Here is a 23,864-nt window from a genome sequence, read left to right as displayed (position 1 = left end):
CACAGAGATGGCCCTCCCAGAGAGAGGGGGGGGGGGGGGGGGGGGGGGGGGGTGTTCATGTGTTCATTCACACACATTAATCACATGGTGGAAACAGTGCGGGCTTAGGAAGGAAGTTTGTTAGTGAGAGGACTATTACAGAACATACTGAAGGGGTGCGCCTATCCCAGATGCATCTCTTCTTAGCAGAGTTCTGTGTTGGTGTTACGCAAGAGTTTGATTTACATTGGTCTTGGTGGCATTCTTGCTGGGGCACAGCAGTGGTTAATTTGTAAAGTAATGAGTGCTGGTGCCCAAAGCGCTGCTCTGTGTAGCGTCCTGCTGGTTTATTTTTTTATATACATGCTAAATAATGGCGCCCACACGTTTCATTTGTGTGGTGATGATCTAACCCGCCCCAATGTCTAGTGGTTCTAGGTAGGCGAGAGGGAAAGCTATAGGAAGTTGTGTGGAAGATGGGGAGCAACATTGTGCCAGGTTGACCCTAGTTCGTACAACGGATATTAAGCCCATCTGCGAGCCCCTGTGGCCAGCCGCTCACGACACAGCCTACCCACATTCCTGGGGCCCAAGCCGTGCTGGTGATTGCAGTCCGCGGTCGTATGACTTATTGCTTCATTAGCATTTGCTGACTGACGCTAGATGTCTGCTGCTACGTTAATACCACTTGGTATATATCATATATGCAAACATTACTCTGGGGACAATCAACTGCTGTGTGTTAAACCACATTTCAACAGTCAGCATAATTTCTGAGGTCAGTTGAGTTTTTAATGGTTGTAAATTTATTAGAACAAACAGTCGAGGACTGCGTACATGCAGTTATTAATTTTAATTATATTCATTAAAAAAGGTATGCTACTAAGCTGCCCTCACCAAACACAGGCTAGTGAATAATCACACCGGAAAATGGACAGGGGTCACCCTGCAAATGTGCTAGCTTGCATTAACCCTTCTCAACATCTGGTCAGGATTAGGCTGCAACTTTGTATTAAGGGATGATCCCCCAAATTTAGCATGTCATCCGCCCTCCCTCCAAATGATCATATGAGACAGCTAATGATGCCTCCACTTTCTTGCTGTGAAACAAGAAAGACCCGCCCTACTTCCCTTTTTCTTTATGACCCTCCCTCTTCAGAGCATGTGAATGACCGTGCCTTCACTGTCACAATTATGGTGAGGTTTTTCTGGCGCTGGCAACGTAGAGTTGCTTACGAGAACCATCATTTCTAATGCAAAAGGTCTCACATTTGTGATAGTTTGAGCTATTGGCATTGTACATGACAATGCCTTTTATTTATCGGTTTTAAAAACCAATACAGAAAAGGCATTGTCATTTACAATGTCAAAAGCTCAAACTCTCACAAATGCGAGACCTATTGCATTGCAAATGCTTGTTAATATTTCTAAAGGATTCATCTCCAAGGCAGCTGAAACTATCCTAAACATTTAAGAGATGTACTTCCTATTACTCACAAATCACATTTATTTAACTTCAGCAGATCCTTTAACAGCATTTGGTCTGAAAAGAGCAATATTTCAAAAGTTTGCATTAAGTCAGTGTATACAAACCTCCAGAGCCCGTGAATACGAAACAACTTCTTTTTCCCGTTCTTCTTTTTCAGTCTGTACACGTTCAAGTTGCCGATTTAAATTGCAATTACTACTTTCAAGATGTTGCTGACGATACTGCAGTTCTTTCAGCTCATCTTCTAGAGTAGCCTGTAGACATGAAAAATATTATTAATTTAGTTAAAAACGTATTTGGTCTTACAATAAGTAGCACTAAACGGCCACACACACAAAAACAATAGGACCAAGGCTTCTTCCATAAAACGGTCTGACTAGCTTCTTGTGGAGACAAAGGCACTGTCTCCATCTATGCCACCTGATTTGCCACAGTTGCTGCAGCGCTGCTCTCTTCCAACATTACTTGCTCCTACTTCGTCCTCTATGGGCATAATCAAATATTTTGATACAAAAAAGTCATAGCTATTGCTTTGATCAATACTGGTTTTCAAAATTAGAATGAATCGGCAAATTACTTTGAAGGAGTAAATAGAACACTTGTTTCATGACTTCGCTAATCTCGAGCCGTATTCACATCACTAGAATCCGGTATGTTCTGCAACGTTTACAGTTAATTTCTTTCTGCGCACTGTAGTGTCTTACTAGTATCTGTGTTGGTTCCAATCATCGTAAGATTTACAGTTACCTATGTAATAAGAATGCAGGTTAAATGATGCAACCTAATCAAGAAAGAAAATATGCTGGCTTTCAAAAGAACCATTCAACTATGTTACTTTTTATTTACTGTGAGAAGTTAGCCTGGCATATGATGTCCACTATTCTGGTGGGCACCTTGCACCAGTCTAAATGACCCTTCTTGATGGTGGTTGTAAAGTCAACTGTTGGACCCGGCCCTTTTGGCAGGTTCACCCCGAGACTTTTTGCTTTTTCCTAGCCTGTTCCTGGAACCTGGTGGTGGTGATTTTAGGCCTCTGCGTACTTTTTCACTGTGGTACAGTGTAAAGTGCTTGAGCTCTCTGTGTATGTGTGGTGAGTGACCTGCCCTTCCATAGGAATGAATGGGGAATATGTATGCCCATGGTAGTTCCTGATGTGTGGGGAGTGCAGGGGCGAGTTTGATATGTGCGAACTCGTGAGATTGAATGCTGCGTAATGGTATATGCGGCATGACTGTGTCTAGTCTAGAAGTGCCACTTTTAGAAGTTGGCATATTTGTGTGATTTGTGTCTGGCGTGTGATTGGCTGGTGAGCCTGGTCCAGGAGTGCCTGGGCCTGCTTGTGGATTGACTGTCTGGTTTGAGGGTGACAGGAGCTGGAATGCCCCGGGAGGTTGTCTGAGTCAGCCCGTGGATGAAAGGCTGCATCTGCTGCCAGGGAAGTGGGAGGAGATGGCACCTGGGAGTGACTAGGGCTGTGCCTGCCTGACCACAATGCTGGCTCCACCTCCCGCTGGGCGACTGCCACCTCTGTCCCTGACACTGAAGAGAGTTCCCTAAAACCAGTTCTAGCTGGTTCTCACACTGCCTGCACAAAGACTTCAAAGACTTTTCCCTGTATAAGAAGGGGCTGTGTCCCCTTCCAATTTGTTCTTGTTTTGGACTTGAATCTTGCCAGGGGCATGCTGCTGCTTGGGCCCAGGGGAATCCCTGGGCCCTGCCCGCCACTGGACACCTGATGGACTTTCCTGGATGACTGGGCTGCTGAGGGACTTCCTGGGACCCCTTTGCCTTGACTGGGGTGATGGGAGACTTTGCTTTGCCCTGCCCAGCCCCTGGACCCCTGAAGGGACTTTGTTGCTGGATTTTCTGCTCCCCTGGGCACCTGGAAGTGCTTTTTCATTGTTGTGGCGCTTGATTTGTCCTTCCTAGCGCTTGGGAGCGCTTTTTGCTTTGTGGGAGCGTGTCTCAGCCCTGCATTTTGCGTGGTGAATTGCAGGTGCCACCCTGCTTTGTGCCCGATATCGTATTTTTATTTACGGGTGCCACCCCATTTGTCTTGTTGCCTAGCGGGTGCTCACCCCGTTTCTACTCTTATTTGGGGTACCAAGGGTGCCCACCCCTCATTTTGGCCCTTGTTTGTCACCGCCGAGGCCCCTCTCGTGCCGCCATTGGGAAGCCAGGCATCGCAGGGCCTGACGCGGGGCGGGACTTCCAGTTTTCGGAGGAAGTCCCTGCCGCCGCGCACTGATTGGCCAGTACCCCGGCCAGAGGGAGAGAGGAGGAAAGGAAGCTGTTTGCTAGGTTCCCCGGGGCTCCCGAGTGAAGGAAGAGCCCCGGGAGAGAGAGAAGTCCGGCGCGAGAGCAGCGAGGCTCCCATGTGTCCGGGAGAGCCCCGCCTTCACTCCCGAGATGAGGAGAGGAGCCGAGAGAGAAGCTGCCGGGAACGAGACGCCGCCCAGGAGCCCCGGTGAGTGCAGCTCGGTGGGAGGCGGTTGGGGGGTGTGTCGGAGCACGCTTTCGGTGCTCGCCCCCGTGGCCTGGGCCTCCTTCTCCCTTCCCGCTGCCCCGCTGAACACTGGGCAGCAGCTCCAACGTGGGCGCAGAATTGTTTAGAGAGCCTGTGTGGCTCAGAGGGCCATTTTTGTGTTTAGAGCCACGGAGGCTCTAGGGGGCCATACATGAGTTACGAGCCCAGCGAGGCTCGAGGGCCATATTAGATAGAGGGGGCGTCGGGGCACATTGCCGGTGCCCGCCCCCTCCTGCCTGCTAGGGATCTGTTCAGAGCCTCGAGGGCTCCAGGGGCCTATAATTGTTTAAGAGCCTGTGTGGCTCCAAGTGCGCAGTTCAGAGCCTGTGTGGCTCCAGCAGTGGTGCAGTTTGCGCCTAAGGGTCAGTGAGGGCCCTGGCGCAGTTTTGATGATTCCCAGCTGCCCAGCAATTAGTGGGCAGCTGCACCGTTTAGGTCTTGGGATGTTCACAGGTGCCCAGCAAGTAGTGGGCACCTGCTACGTTTAGGCTTGTGCTTGGACTGGCGCTGCATGGCAGCGCGCCCTGACATTTGGACACAGGGGGTCTTAGCCCCAACAAGGCCAGTTGGCCTAGGGACTGCCACAGGTGGTGGCTTATGTACGTTTTGCGCAATCGTATGGTTATTGCACCTCTGAATGTGTTTTCTTGCATCATGTGTTATTCCTGCACCTCTGAATGTTTTAGGCATCATGTGTCTTATTGCGCTGCACCTCTGAATGTCTTTTATTGCATCATGTGCTCTGTTCTGAACACCGCTGAATGTGTAGGTTTATGCATCATGTGTTTCCCTCGTCTTACACCTCTGAATGTTTTTAAGCATCATGTGTTTTCCTTTATTACTCCTCTGAATGTGTTTCATGCATCATGGGTAATGTGTTCTTGTTTATACCCGTAAATGCATTTTATTCTTAGGTGGTTGTTCTTTTAGTACAGGTGGTCCTAGTGAGGTCCTGGTTCCTGTTACCAGTGGTTACTGGCTGTGTGCCATAGTTGCTAATTTGTGCTACTATGATTTTTATTCTTTATTATTCTTTATTCTAAAAGTGCTATTTCTGATTCTGACAGTGGCCCATGTGGCCCTGTCCTGTACATAATCCCTTGTGAATATTGCCCGTGCCAGTTGGCACCATGTATTTTGTGTGATACTATCTGATGTGTTTTTACAATACAAAAGTTATTTTATAATAACCTTGTGTGGAGTTCCTTTTGTGGTGTGCCTAGGATGTTGTTGCTGTTGTGTGCTGCGCAAATGCTTTACACATTGCCTCAGAGTTTAGCCTTACTGCTCGTGCCAAGCTACCAGGGGGTGAGCAGGGGTTATCTTGGCGTGTGACTTCCTTGCCCTAGCTAGAATGGTGGTTTCTGCCTAGCTTTGGCGTCAGCCTTAGCCAACCAGAAATATCCAGTTCTAACATCAACCTTATAGACAAGCTATCCTAGTGGTAGCATGGACCAGCAGTCTTAGGCTAAAACTTCAGACAGCATGTGAAGCCAGCTGTTTTACCATATATAATCCCTTGAATACCAAATGAAAGTACACCACACACGGTATATATCAAATATATATGTATTTATTACTAACACAACCCCTCTGCACTCTTTATGAGGTCAGAGTTCGAGATACGTTACAAGTTACTCATTAAGCATACTATAAGTTGCACAAATACAATTCTGTCCTAGAGGCCTCACAAACCATATACTAAGTAAGTGGTAGAAGAACCACTTCAGGAATAGTTAATAAGCCTAGGGCCTGGGGAATCGCTGGGGCTATACTACAGAACCAAAGGTTAGTAAGTAGGAGACCCACGGGAGACGCCTGCAGTGTGGGAACACAGTCGCGAGTTACCATTGACTTACAATGGAGAATGAAGAAGTCACAAAGTTACTGATTAAGGTCACTTCTGGGTGGACTACGGTGAAACCCCTTTTACCTAGGACACTTGAAGGCTCAATACCCACTGGAGCACCGGAGTACTCGAGTTACCTCACCCAGGGAAGCCGGGTGCATAGGTGTCTTTTCGTGTCGGGTTTCGTCGATGCTTTCAATGGAGACCTGCAAAAGAAGTGCTGCAGGCGGCCGAAGGAAGAGTGTCCGGGTGGATCGAAGAACTGAAGAACCTGAAAGCAGAGGGGACATAGTCTGGGTCACTAGCCAGTGACCAGGAAGGAACCAGGTGATGTAGCGATGCAAACAGGTGAAGAGGTGAAGCTGGTCTCTGCAGCCACGAGGACTAGGAGGAGTCGACCAGGAGCTGGATTCGAGCTGTCCCACGAAGGATCTAGTTGACTGCGGTGTCGATATCCGGATTGGACCCAACAAACCTTGGCAAACGCAACCCATGCAGGAAGTGAAGATTGGCTTCAGGTCAGACCAGCAGGGTCTGAGGAGCTTCTCCTTTGCAGGGAAGCTGGGCAAGCCTGGAGCAACCAGGAAAGCAAGATGATTACAAAGGTCAGCCTTCTGGGGGCTCACTAGCCAACGGTCTAGCAACCGGGAAGACGCGTCGAGCTGAAATGCAGGAGGCCCCATGGGGCATTCGTGGAGTGAGGGGGGCTGAGCTTCGGTGCAAATGGTGCTCAGGTCTGGTGCTTCTCGTACCCCAATGCACAATTGCGAGTTACCTCAGGAGTCGATGCAGTTAGCAATTTGCAGGATGTCCAGGAGTATGGTCCCACAACTCTCGTGTCCGCCATGGGTCTCAGCTTTGCTGTGGATGTGGGTCGGAGTCCAAGAAGTCTGAAAGTCCAGTCCTGAGTAGCAGAATCGTCGGGTTCCATCGGGAGCATCGACAAAGCAAACTGGTAAGTTACTGGTGGTGAATGTTGAACAGGGTGGTCACTCCTGGACCACAAGGGAGATGTCTTCCGTCTTCTAGTCGATATAGAAAGTCGAAGGTCCAAGAGTTTCGTTTCAGAGTTTCATTCCAGGATAATCTAATGGCTCTAGACACAGCTCCTATCTATATACTAATCTAAGGCGCTGGATTACCAGCTAGGTCCCTCCTATGGGTGGACCCTGAGAAGGGGGTGGTTACACCCCTTTCTCTTTGTCCAGTTTCGCGCCAGAGCGGCGCTGGAGTGCCCCAGCAACTGGTTTGAACTGGGCTATGCATGGAGCACCTTGTGTGCCCCAGGCAGTGTCACGTTTTGCATCCCTCCCTGCCCCAATACACTAAAAGCCAGTCTGGGGAGGTGCTAGCACCTCCCAAGGCAGGAAACCTATTGTCCAGGCGTCCATTTCCGGAGTTTCGTCCAGCAGCAGGAGGTCAGACTCTGGTCTGTGGCAGCAGCATCCAATGTGATGCTGAGGCTCTATTTCATCATCATCAAATCAACTTTATTTCGGTTTGTTAATGAACCATAAAAGTACATAACAGTTAAAAAAAAGCAATACATTTACAACTCATCCAATGCATTGTAGATCTCAATTAGCATATTTACAGTAATCGGTTGACGTGCGGTTATAATATGATAATAAAGACATAACAATAGGATACAAAAACTAAGAAATTTCCTTTAAAACAGATAAAAAACTAATTATTACTAAGAGAGAGCCATCCACCCACAATAAGCGGGTTACTACACATGGATCAGTCTTCGTCTAGTTAACCACATCGAGAACAAGAATTTGGAAATAGCAGTAACTATCAATGCATCAGTATCAGTTTTTAAAATTCTAAAATAGTCTATATAGTTCCTCAGTCCTAGGTTAACACATAACTGTATAATCCATTTTTTCCTGCTGACAGAATAAGCAGGACAAAACAAAATTACATGGATTAGAGATTCATTCGGGTCATCACAACCTGGACAAGGACGAGCTAAACCCAATTTCCATTTATCAGAATAGGAATAGAGGGGTAATGTACCATATCTGAATTGTAGAAACAATTTTTTTGCTAAGACAGGTTCTATAGCATCTAACTCTTTCTCAAAACTGTAAACACTCTTAAAGTGCAAGAAACTGTCGGTGAGACTAGATGGCCTGGCTGTTCGAAAGACCTCTTCAAGGTTATGATGTTTTATAGACTCAGCCAGGGTTCTCTTTGAGATAGATTTGCATGTGTCCTCCGGATTAGACCAGAGATTCTCCATGCCGATCTTGGACGCATGCCCCCTTATAAAAGATAACCACTTTATCCTCCCCACACCCGGGCGAGCCATGACTATTTTTAGTTCTTCTCTATAACACTCAAGCTCCGGGACACTCCACAGTCTACGCCAGTAAAGAAGCGGGCGTGAGGCAATTACTTCTGCAATTGGCCTCAGATTTGTATCCAGCCTTAGTGGGACTAGGGGGGTGTTAGTGGGTAAGGAGAGCAGTTGTCTAAGGAATTTGTTCTCTGTTATACTAATCTCATTCGCTGGACAATGGCCCCAGAGTTCTGCCCCATAAAGGGTAGAAGATCTGGTTTGTACCTTGTATATTTCCAGCGGTACACTGACCAGCTTGTGAACACAAGATTTCTGCACTTTAAGGATACCCCCCATAGACTGAGAGAGGGTCAGATTAGCCTTAGTCATTTGGGTTTCCCAACTCATTCTATCATTTAATGTCAGTCCTAGATAGGTAAAATGGTTTACCCTTTCCAGGGCTCGTCCATCCATAGTTGGACAAGGGCAATTAGTTGTAATGCCATTAAACACCATGTACTTAGTTTTATCTATGTTTATTACCAGATTCCTGTCCCTACAGAATTTGGTAAATTGATCTAACACCCGCTGCATCCCCATAGGTGTTTTTGAGAGTAGCAGGGTGTCGTCTGCAAACATCAGTGCAGGAAATTTACCACCAGCTAAGTTAGGAGCATCACTGTTTTGGACACTAGTTAAGTCATCAACAAGGCCATTTAAAAAGAGGCTCTATTTAACTTTAACCGGGTAAAGCAGTAACCAACATGTCTTCTCCCTCTAGAAGGGTGGAATGCTACGCCCGCCGCCAGAATTGGCTGGGGGTAGTATTCCAAAGCGTTTGACACCTTACATGTTTTGATAAAGCCAAACCAAAGTTAGCATTAACCGCGAGGATCATAATGCAATTAAGAGTATATGGTATGGCTATATCATAGAACAGCTATAAGGACATGGTTTCGAAAGCTGAACAATGGATCAGCTCATGCTAGAGCACCCTCTAACATAAAACCAAGCACTCTGCCTCAAGGATTGTTGAGGCCTACCATAGGAGTGACTTACAGGTTACTATGTGTCTATATATAAGGTAGATATAGATATATTATATCTAAGTAAGGGGTGATTACACCACCTCACCCAAGCGGAGTGATCAGCCTGTGGTGTCAGTTTGGATGACCAGCCAGGGGTGGCATGATACATGCTTCAGCCCCTGGTAGGCCTTGGATGCACCTATGCCCTGGGTACCTATGGTACACTATACAGGGGCTCAAAGAGGTGACCCACTATCCAATTTGGTATGTACCTAAAGTACATGGAGTCCATTTTATAGAGAGAGCAGATAGCCCGGGGCCCTGAATAGCAGGATCCCAGGCCAACTAAGTCGAAAACCAGCAAAACAAAAGGCAAAAGGTTGGGGTAACCATATACTCATATCCACCTTCCTACATTTACCATATGCACACAGTAGATTAATCTCTTAGAGGTCAGCCTAAGCGCTACCTATGGGGTGCGTCTGTCAGTAATTAGTTGACACTGAGGAGACATATAAAGGTCCCTTTGGTTCTCTGCAGTAATCCAGAGAGATTCCTTTATTCTATTTGAACCTCGGGCTGCCCAGTAAGAGCTTCCCGAGCAGCTTAGGTGTTTTTCCCCACTACTGCAAAGATAATCAGTGTGAAGACCACATTTCAGTAAAGTGAAAGTAAAACAAGTCTATGGGCTCTTTTTATTTACACTGCATCATTGCTCGGTGGGGCATTTCTCAGCTCCGGAGCATGGATTGCTTCAGAAGAGATGCCATTGGAAAAAAGAAAATCTCCCCTTTCCAATGAGATCTCTGCCCAGTGGATCCCCTCTTGGGATTGCCATAGGACAGCAATACCCAAGCAGGGATCCACCCACTAGACATTAGGGATTTTGTAGCAGTGGCCCCTTTAGCAATGGCTTGTGCTTCCCCACTCCCTTACAATATCAGCCGTTCTACCCCCCCATAGGGGTGGACGGCGGTAACAAATAGTTTCTTACCTGTCGGTGTAGTTTGCAGCTTGAAAGATCTTTCTGGATTCACTATGCTGTGCATTATTCTGCAATCTGGTGGTTGGATCCGGAATTGTAGTCTTTTCTCTCTTTTCTTCTTTTTTTTTTGTAGCCCAGGTGGGCGTCGACGTCCCACCATTTGGTGTACCTTCCGTGACGTCGGCACGCTTCCTGCGGAAGCTCCCGCCCTAGGGTGCCATCTTCGGATTCTTTTTTTCTCGTGTTTGTTCTGTTACCTAAGTTATGGCAAAGTTCAACTAAGTCATTCACCGCGTTTTAACCATCTAAGGTCTGTTTTCCACGTATTGTCCTTGTTTTCACCCCCTTTCCTCTCCAGCCTCATCTTTCTGGCGGAGGTGGGTGTGTTCACTAGTGAATCCAGAAAGATCTTTCAAGCTGCAAAACTACACTGAGAGGTAAGAAACTATTCGTTTCGCAGCGTGAATCTTTCTGGATTCACTATGCTGTGCATAGATTTTGAGCGGTTTTGTTACGTTTGTGGCGGCTGGGTGGAAGATGAGCGTTGGTTGTTGAATATATGTGGAAGCACTCTTTGTCCTACTTGCGCTTCCTTGTTCATTTGTACATCCACACAGTAGTGCTTAATGAACGTGCGCACTGAAGCCCATGTTGCCGCCAGGCATATGTCCTGAATTGGTGTGTTGGCCAGAAAGGCGATTGTTGCCCCTTTCTTTCTGGTCGAGTGGGCCTGTGCCCCTCCAGTTAGTTCTTGCCCTGCTTTCTTGTGGCAGAATTGTATCGTTTGTGCGATCCATAGAGCGATGGTGTTTTTTGTCACTGGTCTACCCAGGGAGCTGTTTGCGACGGTCACGAAGAACTGCTTAGTCTTCCTGTGATCCTTTGTCCTTTCTATGTAGTGCATCACTGCCCTTCTTGCGTCTAGAGTGTGGAGCGCCCTCTCCGCGCTTGTTGTGGGCTTCTGGAAGAAGCTACGTACTTGTATACTCTGATTCATATGGAAACGTGACACCACCTTTGGCATGAAGTGTGGGTCCGTTCTCATCACGACCCGGTCCCTGTGTATCTGTATATAGGGTTCTTGCAAGGGTAGTGCTTGGAGCTCGCTCACCCTGCGAGCGAGGTGATTGTTACCAGAAAGGCCGCTTTCATTGTTAGCATTTGTAGTGTTGCCTTGTGGATGGGTTCGAAAGGTGCTTTCATGAGCTCCGTCAGTACCACATGAAGGCTCCATGCCGGCGGCGGCATCCTCTTTGGCGGCGCCATTCTTTTAGCTCCTTCCAAGAAGCTTTTTACTACTGGAGATGGAAAGAAGCTATTCCCTGTTTCTCCTCTTGTGTATGCCACAATCGCTGCCAGGTGTACCCTCAGCGAGGATGAGCTTAGCTTAGCTTAGCTTTTATTAGGTGCGTGAGGTATCTTAGCACCGTTGATTCCCTGGTCAGCTTTCTATGGAGTTTTTCTTGCAGCACCATTGAGTGAATCTTTTCCATTTTTCTCCATAGCATTTGTGTGTGCTGGGCATCCTTGCCTCTCGCAGCACCCATAGGGTGCTCTCTGGTAGTTTTAGATGTGCGAACTTTAAGTCCTCAGGAGCCAAGCTGAGAGGCTGAGGTTCTCCGGCTCTGGGTGTAGAACTTCTCTGTTTTCCATGGAGAGTAGGTCTCTTCTTTTTGAGAACTTGTGGGGTGGACCCTACACCATCTCCATTATCTGTGAGTACCAGGTCTGCCTGGCCCATTGTGGTGCCACCAGGATGAGCGTCATGCTGCTCGTCATGCATTTGTTGAGAACCCTGGGGATCAGTGGTATCGGGGGGAAAGCGTAGGCAAATGTTTATGACCAGCTTATCCAGAGGGCATTCCCCTGGGATAGTGCCTCTGGTTGTTTGGATGCAAAGTACTGGCATTTTGCATTCTGGCGTGTTGCAAACAGGTCTATTGTCGGAGTGCCCCACCTCCTGAATAGTCTCTCTGTTTCCTGTATGTTGAGTTCCCACTCGTGGGATGCTGAAGTCTGCCTGCTGAGCCAATCCGCTTCTACATTGTCCTTCCCTGGCAGGTGTATGGCTAGCAGGTCTATTTTGAGTGGTATTGCCCATCTCCAGATTTCCTGTGCCAAGCTTGACAGAGGGAATGATTGAGTTCCCCCCTGCTTGTTGATGTAAAACATCGTTGTGGTGTTGTGTTTGTATCAGCACCTTCTGGTTGTACAGTTGTTTCTGAAAGGCCTTGAGGTCAAGCAACACTGTTTTCAGCTCCAGGTAACTTATGTGTCTGACCGCATCCGCTGGGCTCCACAGACCCCTCACTCTGAGCCTGTTCATGTATGCGCCCCATCCCTTCTGGGATGCGTCTGTGGTGATGGTCACTGTTGGGTCCGGTGGCGTTAGAGGCTTCCCTACTGTTATCCTCTCTTTGGTCCACCACTTCATTTCTTCCTGCACCTTGTGCGTTACAACCACTAGATCCTCCCAACTTCCTGTAGCTTGTGACCATTGCTCTGCAGCCACTCTTGGAGTGGTCTCATCTGTAGGCGTACATTGGGGACCAGGTGTATGCATGACGCCATCATTCCCAAGATCTTACTCACTGTCCTCACTGTCAGAGCTCGCCCCTTCTGGTAGTGACGTTTCTCCCTCAATAGGCTGAGTGTCCTCTTTTCGCTGGGTAACACCCTGCATTGGACGGTGTTGATTTGAGCTCCCAGGAAGACCTTCACTTGCTCCGGTTCCATCGAGCATTTTACTCGAATCCCAGGCTTGTTAGCGTTCTTGTGCCTGCTCTGCATGATCCTTGCATGTCCTGTAAGAGCTTGCCTTTATGAGCCAGTCGTCGAGGTAGGGGTACACGTGTATCCCTTCTCTTCGGAGATGTGCGGCCACTGCTGCAAGACATTTGGTTAATACTCTTGGTGCGGACTTTAGACCGAATGCCAGGGTTGTGAATTGGTAGTGATCCTGATTTACTGTGAATCTTAGCATGTGCTTGTGTTGCCTGTTCATGGGGATGTGCAGGTACGCATCTTTGAGGTCTACGGTGGACAAGAAGTCCCCGACCTTTATCTGTGGGATGACCTCTTGTAGGGACGTCATCTTGAATTTTTGAGTCTTTACATATTTGTTTAGGAACCGTAGATCCAGGATGGGGCTTAGGCTTTCGTCCACTTTTGGCACCAGGAAGTAGTTTGAGTACACTCCCCTGTTCCATTCTTTGAATGGGACCGGTTCGATGGCCTCTTTGAGGAGGAGTTCCTGAGCTTCCTCTTGGAGCAATTGCAGCTCTCTTTCAGAGTGCTCTCTTTTCTTTGGCTTTCTGTTTGGTGGTCTCTTTTCCAACTCTATGCAGTATCCGAACTGTATGATGTTGAGTATCCACTTGTCTGTGGTTATTGTTCTCCACTCCTGGAGAAAAAATCTCAGTCTGCCTCCTACTGGTGTTACATGTTCTTTTGTGTCTTGTCCGTGTAGCCCTCTCCTCTGTTTTCCCGTGCTCCTCCCTCGGAGGGTTTGAGTGGGTGAGCACCTTTTTCTGTGTGAAGCCACTTAGGGGGGGAGGGGGGGTTGTACACCGCCTCTCCTTCTCTGGCACCGTCCGTTGGTCCCTGTTCTGATAGTTCCAGTTTTGCTTCTGCTGGCCCTGGTGACCTTGGTTGTCACTCTGTTGACCCTGGTGGAACGCCTGGTGTGATTGTCCTTGCTGGTTTCCACCCCTTCCGCTCGGCTTCCGCGTAGGAGTGCCTCTTCTCATCCCCCTGAATTGAAGGGCCCCATGGACCTTGCCGTCTCGTTGTCTTTCTTCAGTTGGGTGAGTTTCTCATCAACTGGGGCTCCGAACAGGGTTTCTCCATTGAAAGGTGTTCATGATGTTGTTCTGAGCCTCCGTTTTGAAGCCTGAGATGCTGAGCCAGGCTTGCCTTCTCTCTGTGATGCCTATAGCGATCAGTCTGCTGGATGTTTCAGCCCCATCCAAGGCGGTCTTCAGGCACGAGTTAGCAATGCTTTTCCCCTCTTCCACAAGGTGTGATGCCCTCTGAAGGTATCGCTCTGGGAGGTGTTTGAGCAATTGGCTGATCTCATCTCAATGCTGTTATTAGTGCCTGTTCAGGAGGGCGTTAGAGTTAGCCACCCGCCAGTGCATTGCAGCTTTCCTCTCAATTTTTCTGCCCGTCAGGTCTATCCTCCTGCTTTCCTCGTCAGGTGATGGCCCAGATGTTGTTGGGACATTGGCTCTTCTTCTTGCCATTGCAGCGATTATTGAAACTGCTGTGACGGACCCCTTGATGTAAGGAGGGTCCTGGGAGGAGAATTTGTATTTCTTCTCTGTCCTCGGAGTGACTGATCTGCATGTAGCCGGGTCTTTGAACACTTCCTTCCCCTGGTCCCTGATACTTTTCAGCATGGGCAAGAACTGGCTTCTTGTCTGCGTGGGAAGCAATGTTTCCAGCAGGAAGTCTGCTTTAGGCTTCTCCTCTTCCAGCTTAACCCCATAAGCTGCGGCTGCCTTCCTGACGACCTCATTGTATACCCCAATGTCATCCGGCGGCGAAGGCCTCGAGGGGTATGTCTCCACAGCCTCCTCCGGGTTTTCGGCCTCGATGTCCTGCCATTCCTGGTCTAGGGCCGTCGAGAATCCTGAGCTGTAGCTCGACTGCTGCTCCCCATATTCACCCTCTGTGTAATAGAGGTCCTCTTCCTCTTCGTGTTCCGAGGGCTCTGGAATTTTCTGCGGCTCTTCGACTTTGAACTCCTCGTGCTCCTGCACCTCAGCAACGGCCGTCACTGGCTTCGAGGGGATCCTGAAACTTTTCATCTTTTCCTCGAAGTCCTTCTTCCTCTGAAGGAAGTTCTCCATCTCGCACTCGAGCCTTCTTTTCTTGCTCCCTTTGACGGAGTCATAGACGTCAAAGCTTTTTCGGCTCCTTCTCCTTCGAAGTCCCTTTTTCGGGGGCTTGCTTCGACGACCTTGGCTTTTCGCCGGGCTTCGGCGCCTGGGAGTCCTTCTCAAAGGATCCGCTGGGCTATTTTTCCGAGGATGCAGCTTCGGTCATCGAAGTTTTCAGCGCCAGTGCTCCCTTCGAGGCTCTGGACTCAGATTTTCGAAAGTCTGCCTCAGGCTTTCGAGGCCCTGTCGAGGTTTTCGGGGTCGTAGACTCTCCTACCTTGTCAGACGTTTTCTTATCGGTCTCTGCGATCGTGAAGTCATCTGGACCTTCGGCAATGTTGTCCTCATCGTCGTGGAGAGGCCCAGTTCGTAAAGCGTCTGGGCCTGGCCTTTGCCCTGCATCGTGTAGTGAGCTATCCTCTGCTTCTATCGAACCCGGAGTGTCTTCGGCTTGAAGACGGAGCAGGCGTTACAGTCTTTGCTCTCGTGGTCGATTGACAGGCAGAGGTTGCAGACCGGGTGTTGGTCCTTCTGCGCGAACTTGTGGTGGCAGTTTCTGCAGAATTTAAAGGGTGTCTTGTACATCCCTGCGCTCAGGGGGCCCCTGTGTGCGCATTCTCCGAAGGACGTTGAAGATCGAGGTTCTTCCCCTTCTTCGTCGTCTCCTCTCTGATGGTCTTCTTCTCCCAATCTTCTCAGGTCTTTTATGTCGAAAAGTTGCTATATTTTCTCAATTTCTCCTCCAAAACTTCTGGAGCTTCACGCGACGATCCAGACCCAACGGCGGAAAAAAGAATCTGAAGATGGCGCCCAAGGGAGGGAGCTTCCGCATTAAGCGTGCCGAAGTCACAGAAGGTACACCAAATGGTGGGACGTCGACGCCCACCTGGGCTACAAAAAAAAAAAAAGAATAAAAGATAGAAAAGACTACGATTCCGGACCCAACCACCAGATTGCGGAATAATGCACAGCATATTGAATCCAGAAAGATTCCCACTGAAAAATTACTGATTACCCTGATCTGCTCCCCCTCCCCACCCCCAGAGAGAGGGGGGCTTATTTATATAAAAGAAATATTGGAGATGGGGATGCCCATCATGGACATTGCCATGTCCTCACCCCCCTCAAATAATACACTGAGAGCCCTTCTGCCCCTCTGCCCATCTGGGGGGAGGGGGATGGGGGGGGGAATGGGTAGGGATGGGGGGGGGGGGCTAATGGGGCGACTTGGTACATAGCCCCAATCCTGCCCTGGGAAGGGGTGGCAGAAAGTCCTCAAGTCCTCAGGGATATTAAAAAAACATAAGGGTGGAGGCTGCCCACAATTGGCACTGCTGGAGAGGGCAATTATGAAATTCCTTTTGGTTACCAACTCCCCACCCCCCACAGGCATGGACCCGTGCTCTCTTCATCCCGTAGCCTAACAGACTTTCTACACACCTAATCAGTCCCCCTCAACACAATGTCAAAACGGCGCCAAAACAAACAAAAAGGATGGGCCGACCTTCCCTGGCATCGAGCCAAACCCCTGCTCCACAAGGGCCAAAAGTGTCTCTCTGCACCACGCCGGAGGCAGTTAGGAGGTTTGTCCAAATTAAGGAGATGGTCTCAAATCTGCTTCACTAGGGGAAGGGGAATAAAAAGTCGACATGACACCCAGGTTTTTGTGTTTGAAGCAAAAGTGGTGCGGTTGTGGCACTTTGGCACTGGCCACACCCCTTCCCTCAATGGGAGAAACATATCTTTCTACTGCCCCTCCCCCAGGGGCAGACAGGGAGTTTACCAGAAATTTCCCCCTGGTGGGGCAGAAAGGCCACTAAACACCAGGTAATTCAAAATGGTGCCAAAGCAAAGACGGATGCAGCCTCCCCTGTCATCAAACTATACCAGTGCCTTATAAGGGGCAATAGTGTATTTCTGCCCTTACAGGGGCAGATAGGTTTGCCCCAATAGACAAAGTTGCCCCCACCTCTCCAGGGGGACAGGGTGTTACAATGTTCACCTGACACCAGGGGGTTTGCCTTTGGCAGATGTTGCACTCTAGCATTGGCCACACTTGCCCCCCAAAAATGGGACAAACCAGGCTTTCTGCCCTTCCCAGTGGGGTTGCCTTCAATTTTCTCCTGGGAGCCAGCTAACAGCCCACTACATATCAGGGTATTCAAAATGGCACCAAAACAAATAAGGATGCAGTCTACTCAGTCATCAGACCATACCCCCACCTAGAATGGGCTATAGTGTCTTTCTGCCCCCGAGGGCAGATTGCAGGTTTGTCTGGGGAGGGTGCCACGAATCTGCCGCCCAGGGAGGAAGAAAGTGCAGTTTGGGGAAAAAGAGAGTGGTGCAGGTGCAGCACTCTGGCACAGGCCACACCGCTCCCAAATTGGACAAAAGTCTGTCGCCTCCCCAGGGTCAGGCAGGGAGCCGGCCTTCAATTTTCCCCTGGAGGGCCAGAGGGCCACTACACACCAGGGAATTCAAAAAGGCACCAAAAACAACAAAAGGGGGGGGGGGGGTTTACAAAGTCCACCTGACACCAGGGAGCTTGCTGTTGGGGCTAAAGTAAGTGGTGCGGTGTAGCACTCCACCATTGACCACACCCCACCCGCACACCAAAAGGGACACACCTGTCTTTCTGCCCCTCCCCCGGATTGGAGGTTTGTCCCCAATTTGCCCGTGGGGGAAAAGAAGCCCACAATATGGCCGGAATATATATTTAAAATAAAATAATGGCCCCCCACCTTCACTCAAAAAGCATCAGTCTTCCTGTTGCTATGCAGACTAGAGAATACCATTCCATTGGCAAGCAAGAGAACATTTGAGTGTTGTTTTCACATTGGAGCCAGGAGAGTGTGGCTAACTCCCCAATTGTCCCACTTGCAATGGTGAACGGCTGCACGTTTTAGGTTTGGGTAGGCTGCCACCTGGAAAAAACCTACCAGACCCAGGCAGTTCTGAAAATTAGATTTCCAGGGAAGTCAAAGGTGGTGTGCTTTGTGTTGATCCCACAACATTTTCTTACCTACAATGTACTGCAAACTTCAAACTTCAACTAAAAAACTCAAATTGTCCTCATTTCTGTGAGCAAAACCTCTGGATGCTGCAGGACGCCACAAATTTCCTACCATCCTGAATTCCCACATGTCTTCTGATAAGAACAGTACCTGACCTGTGTGGGAGGGCCAAGAGACCATGATACAAAAGGCCCAAAAGCACTATATCAGTGATTGGGGGTAGTAACTATGGGATTTGGAGAAGTGCTCAGCTGCCACCCATGAGACACTACCAACCGCAGATTTTTTTTTATAAAAACTAGAAGCAGAATTTCTTTATAAAAAATAGACAACCAGTGGATCCAAGGATGGTGTGCCTTGTATGGATCCCACATGGTTTTCTTACCCTCAATGATCTGCAATCCACAGACATTGCCTAAAATCATCCACTTACATTTCTGTGATGGGGAATCCTGGAACCCACGGGAATTTTCAGGAACTCTGACAACCTAGCAAGGTTTTTTCAGGAGAAAATCAGGTTGATTGATTATCGATGACCTGGGGGTCGAGCAGCAACAATCTTTGGAAAAAGTTGATTGTGACAGTCTGCCGACCCCCGGCGCTGCCTATGTACTGGAAGGAGTTGAACCTCTCACAGTCTTAACTCAGCTGTCTGTAGAGGAGTTCAGGGAAGTGGCCTCTGGCATTACATCCGGGTCCCCGCTTGATCCGCTACCGTTAAAAATCTGGAAGGAGTAGGAGTCTGAGCTCTTCCCTGCGCTGCGGCGGGTGTGCAACCAGTCGCTTGCTACGGGAGTGGTTCCACCTCAGTGGAAACAAGCGGTGGTTACCCACCTATTGGAAAAGCCCTCCCTTAATCCAGATTGCCTAAAGAATTTTTGGCCAATCTCGCTCCTACCATATCCTGCAGAAATTGTAGAGCTGGTGGTAGCAGGCACCCTTTCCAGGCATATTGAACACTACAAGCTCTTGGAGGACGTTCAATTTGGCTTCCGTCCAGCTCACGGCACCGAGACGGCCCTTGTGACTGTGCTTAATGAACTACGCTGGCAGGCAGACAGGGGACAGGCGGGGGTTCTGATCCTGCTTGACCGGTCTGCCGCCTTTGATACGGTGAACCATGATATTTTGTTGGACAGGCTGAGAGAGGTGGGAGTTGCAGGGAAAGCCCTTGGATGGTTTAAGTCCTTCCTCCAGAGTGGGGAACAGGCTGTGTCACTCCTTCCCTTACAATCTGCCTTCTCTACCATCTCGCAAGGTGCCCCTCAAGGATCGGCTGTCAGTCCAATACTCTTTAATGTTTATATGAAGCCCTTAATAGCGATCATCAAGCAGTTTAGGATCAAAACTGTTAATTATGCGGACGACACGCAGCTGATCCTGTCCTGGGAGGGGAATGACTCTCCCTCCTGGGAGAAATTCCACAACTGTATGAGAGCCACTGCGGAATGGCTGAAAGCCAATTCCTTGCAATTCAATACAGGGAAGGCTGAAGTGCTTTACTGGCCTAGGATACATTCTCCTCTACCTAGTACTTTCTAGCCGAAGGATTTCTCGCCCCAGATCCAGCCTGTGAAGGTAGTCCGGAATCTGGGTGCGATGTTCAATAGTGACTTCTCCTTGGAGGCTCAGGTTTTAAGGTGGTAACCAGTTGTATGGCCATCCTTCGCCTCTTGAAAAAAATCTCCCAGTTATCTCCTGGACAGACTCCAGAGACTCCAGTCGGCAGCTGCAAAACTCGCCTTAGATTGGCCAAACAGATCCTCCTCCTCGGGGGCCCTGTCTCAATTGCACTGGCTCCCTCTGAGACAACGGGTGATGTTTAAGTCACTTTGTCTGACCTTTAAAGCCCTTCATGGGTTAGGCCTGGCCTGCTTTCAAAGGAAATTTTCATGGCATGTGCCGGTCCGCAATCTACGCTCCTCTTTGGCTAGGATGGTGACTGTACTGGAATTTAGAAGATCCAGAGCAGGTGGCAGATGGTTCCGCGTGGCTGCAGCCAAGCTCTGGAACTCGCTGCCTAGTGACCGGAGGAAGATCAACTGCCTTCTCACTTTTAGAAGACAGTTAAAAACCTTGCTCTTTCCCACCCGGGCTTAATTTGTAGTCTGTAACTAATTACACCTCTCCCTTAGGTTCTCCAGCGCCAGGATGCCTCTCAAGGTGGTAGTGCGCTTTATAAGTATAATAAATGATAAATAAATCCACAACAAACTTCCTACGACCAATCGTTACCCCACTTGTGCCGATAAAAATGCTGCGCCACGTGTGGCAGGGCATAGTGCACACAAAAGGAACGGATCAAACCAAGGTCAATGGGAGCCCTTGCAAATGGGACTCCCACTGGTGTTTGATTCAGCCGCTCCTGTCAATATCTCAGGTTCAAATGTCATTGTTGACTCAAATTCATTTTGAGCAAAGCACAGTTTATTTTTCAAAATTGGTTTGGGATTTATGTTGTAGTCTCACTTTATTACTGTTGGTGTGATGCATAAATACTTTACACATTGTCTGAGTGATGCCGGACTGCTTTTGTGCCACGCTCCAAGAGGATTAAGCACTGGTTAAATTAATGAATTTTTGTAGTTTACCCTGACGAGTATAAAACCTGTTACTTGAGTAGGGTCTCACCCCCTCAACCAACAACCCAATTTCTCACACTTGGGTATACACAGTGCCACTGGAATTATGCGGCAAAGGAGGACCAAATTATGTGGCAGGAGATACTAAATTATGCAGCAAGAAAGTGAAATTATGTAGCATAATGTGGCACATTTTGTCATAGTATAAGTTAATTATTTTGGCATTTATACACGCTTTAACAATATTTAGACAAAGGTTTCACCCTGATAGTATTACTTGAACACCCAAATACACAAATAGGTAACTGAAAGATTAACAGTCAGCCTTTGTTAAGTGCATTCTGCTGCACATCAGTACATGTGGGCGAATTTTTAGTATCCTTTGATTTGATTGAGCTAGAAAAAAAAAAATTGGAGGTTAAAATCTGTAAATTATGCAGGGCATGACTAATTGTTTGCCAAATCCATAATTATGCAAAACGCTGAAGCATCGCATAATGCCAATGTCCCAGGCAATACACTAGTAATTGAAATCTGTATCTGTCTACAATAAAAGCGTCAATTCTTGGTGTCTAATGTAGGACAATATGGCTAAGCCACTTCAAAGCATTGCCTTTCACTTGGTAAAGATAAAACAAATACATGTGCCATCACGCCAGAATGTATGGCATCATATATGTACTGTGTACTCAACAATCATTAAATAAAGGGAGGTGGTAACTAAACAAACAAATTTGTAGGATTCCCATGACAACACAGTCATAATGTCTCCTTACGTCCTCTATTATCTGCTCCTTAATAACCAGCTCCAATCTGGATTACTGAGGATTTCTCCGTATCTGCTACTGGTCAAGATACAAGGATAGGGGACCAAGTAAGTGTGCTTCTTAATAAACACGGAAATACTTCAAACTATTCTATGTAAAACTAATTACACGATTTTGGTGAGTGATGTTATTTATTGACGTCTTCATCCAGATACATTTTATGTATAAGCATATTCAATAAAGATAGACAATGTGCCCAGAGAGAGGCATGGGAAGAAGTGGGGTAGGTAAGCGGTTTGTGAGGATTGTGGTTACGTGGAAAAGTTTCAAAGGTCAAAAGTGGTCACATAAATAAAGAGATAGTTGACTTCACATAAGCAGGTTGTTAAGAGTCACATATTTAACATTTGCAGTCCTATCCCATATGATAAAACACAGTAACAATAATCTAATGTTTATGTGTAGGTGTATAAGTGAAAGTCGACGTTTCGACCCCTGGTTGGCGCAGGGTGAGTTCCACCTTACTGTGGGGTCTTCTTCAGGACTAGAGCGTGAAATGGGGTGGGGCACCTAAAGTTGATGAGAAATTAAAATAAACCAATGAAAATGCACCTATTGGGGAAGAACATAAATGAATGCTATATTTACCGGGAAGGCACCTTGAGTGTGGGGAGGAATCAATAATGGAGGGTTGGGCCCGTGGGCTCCTACTAACGGAGAGCGTTCTACAACCTGAAAATCAAGGTATGTAAATGAGTTCATAGTGGAATAATCCCATATACATCAAGGCCATGTGCAATTCATGTGTGCTGATCCTTACACAAAACTAAACAAATAATTAAAGTGGTCCGAAATATTCAAAAAGATAATCTCTCATAAGTCACAACAGGAGGGTAAATTAATCAGCAGGCATAATAAAAAAAGCCAGCGCGCATAGCGCGTAGCACCATATCTAGTTGGAGGCTAGAGGTAGTCTCCACTTTTAAATCCAGAACGGTGTGTCTGAAGCCTAGATACTCAATGAATCAATTGGTAGAGGTGAATAAAAGCAGTGTGCACAATAACCAACGTGAAATAAGGACTCTGATCGGCAAGCTGTATGACAGTGGAGCTCAATTCAAGGCATGCAGTAAATTAGCCTGATTACCATTAGATTGACAGTGAAAAATAACCACAAGTGCGAAGAGCTTGGTAGCTGGACTTAATATGCATGATGTAAACAATTGTCAGGATAGCAGTAGAGCCCTAATAAGAAGCATCCGATATTCAAAAGCCTGGTGTAATATTCAAATGGCAATTAAAACAATGAAGAGCCTTGTAGAAACTGCTATCTAGCTCACAATGTAATGTCAACTAAGGACACTAGCCATGCAACTCACCGCGGGGAATGATATCCGGCTCTTCCGAATGGATCCTTTTCCCCGTAACACTACAGTACTGCTGTGCCCTGCTAGCATTTAGCGGCTGCAGGGACACGCGCTATCGGCCTACTTAAGGAACTCACGCTGGTCCACCCGCACTCTTCGTGATCTATTCGGAAGAGCCGAATATCATTCCCCGCGGTGAGTCGCATGGCAAAGTGTCCTCCGTTCACATTACACATTGTGAGCTAGATAGCGGTTTCTACAAGGCTCTTCATTGTTTTAATTACAGATTAAAGCACGGGCGTGTGTATATTCTTTCTGACCTTTTGAGAAACTCAAGGAACCTATTTTAAATTTCATCGAAGTGCACATACCATCAGGTATTTCTTTTAAATGTTGGACAAATTGGTTTTTGAGGGTCAATTGCCATAGAATATTTTGGCATTTGTTTACGAAGGAAAGACACTTGTGGTTTGATTTATAGAAAGCCGAGCTGTTAGGGTCTCCAAGCTAATTTTCACTGTCATTTGAATATTACACCAGGCTTTTGAATATCGGATGCTTCTTATTAGGACCCCTTTATTTATTTGTTTAGTTTTGTGTAAGGATCAGCACGCATGAATTGCACATAGCCTTGATGTATATGGGATTATTCCAATATGAGGCCACTCATGTACATACCTTGATTTTCAGGTTGTAGAACGCTTTCCGTTAGTAGGAGCCCACGGGCCCAACCCTCCATTATTGGTTCTGCCCCACACTCAAGGTGGCTTCCCAGTAAATATACCATTCATTTATGTTCTTCCCCAATAGGTGCATGTTCGTTGGTTTATTTTAATTTCTCATTAACTTTAGGTGCCCCCCCCCCCACTCCACTTCACGCTCTAGTCCTGAAGAAGACCCCATAGTAAGGTGGAACTCAACCTACGGCAACCAGGGGTCGAAACGTCGACTTTCACTTCTACACCTACCCATAAACAACAGATTATTGTTACTGTGTTTTATCATATGGGATAGTACTGTAAATGTTAAATATGTGACTAACAACATGCTTATGTGATGTCAACTTTCTATTTATGTGACCACATTTGACCTTTGAAACTTTTCCA

At 47.6% G+C, this 23,864-nt stretch overlaps 1 protein-coding gene across 2 annotated transcripts in view; it reads right to left on the bottom strand.

Annotated features, from left to right (window-relative positions):
• SPDL1 (spindle apparatus coiled-coil protein 1) overlaps positions 1-23,864 on the bottom strand; it is a 387,177-nt gene that overhangs the window by 163,712 nt on the left and 199,601 nt on the right. For both annotated transcript variants that reach the window (XM_086931423.1, XM_086931422.1), the window contains exon 5: positions 1,573-1,722. In XM_086931423.1, coding sequence (XP_086787549.1) covers positions 1,573-1,722 — 150 coding nt within the window. The remainder of the gene's footprint in view (positions 1-1,572; positions 1,723-23,864) is intronic.

This window comes from Lissotriton vulgaris, chromosome 7, assembly GCF_964263255.1.
Source record: "Lissotriton vulgaris chromosome 7, aLisVul1.2, whole genome shotgun sequence".
In the NCBI taxonomy this organism is placed as follows: Eukaryota; Metazoa; Chordata; class Amphibia; order Caudata; family Salamandridae; genus Lissotriton; species Lissotriton vulgaris.
This window is presented reverse-complemented; position numbering and strand designations above follow the sequence as displayed.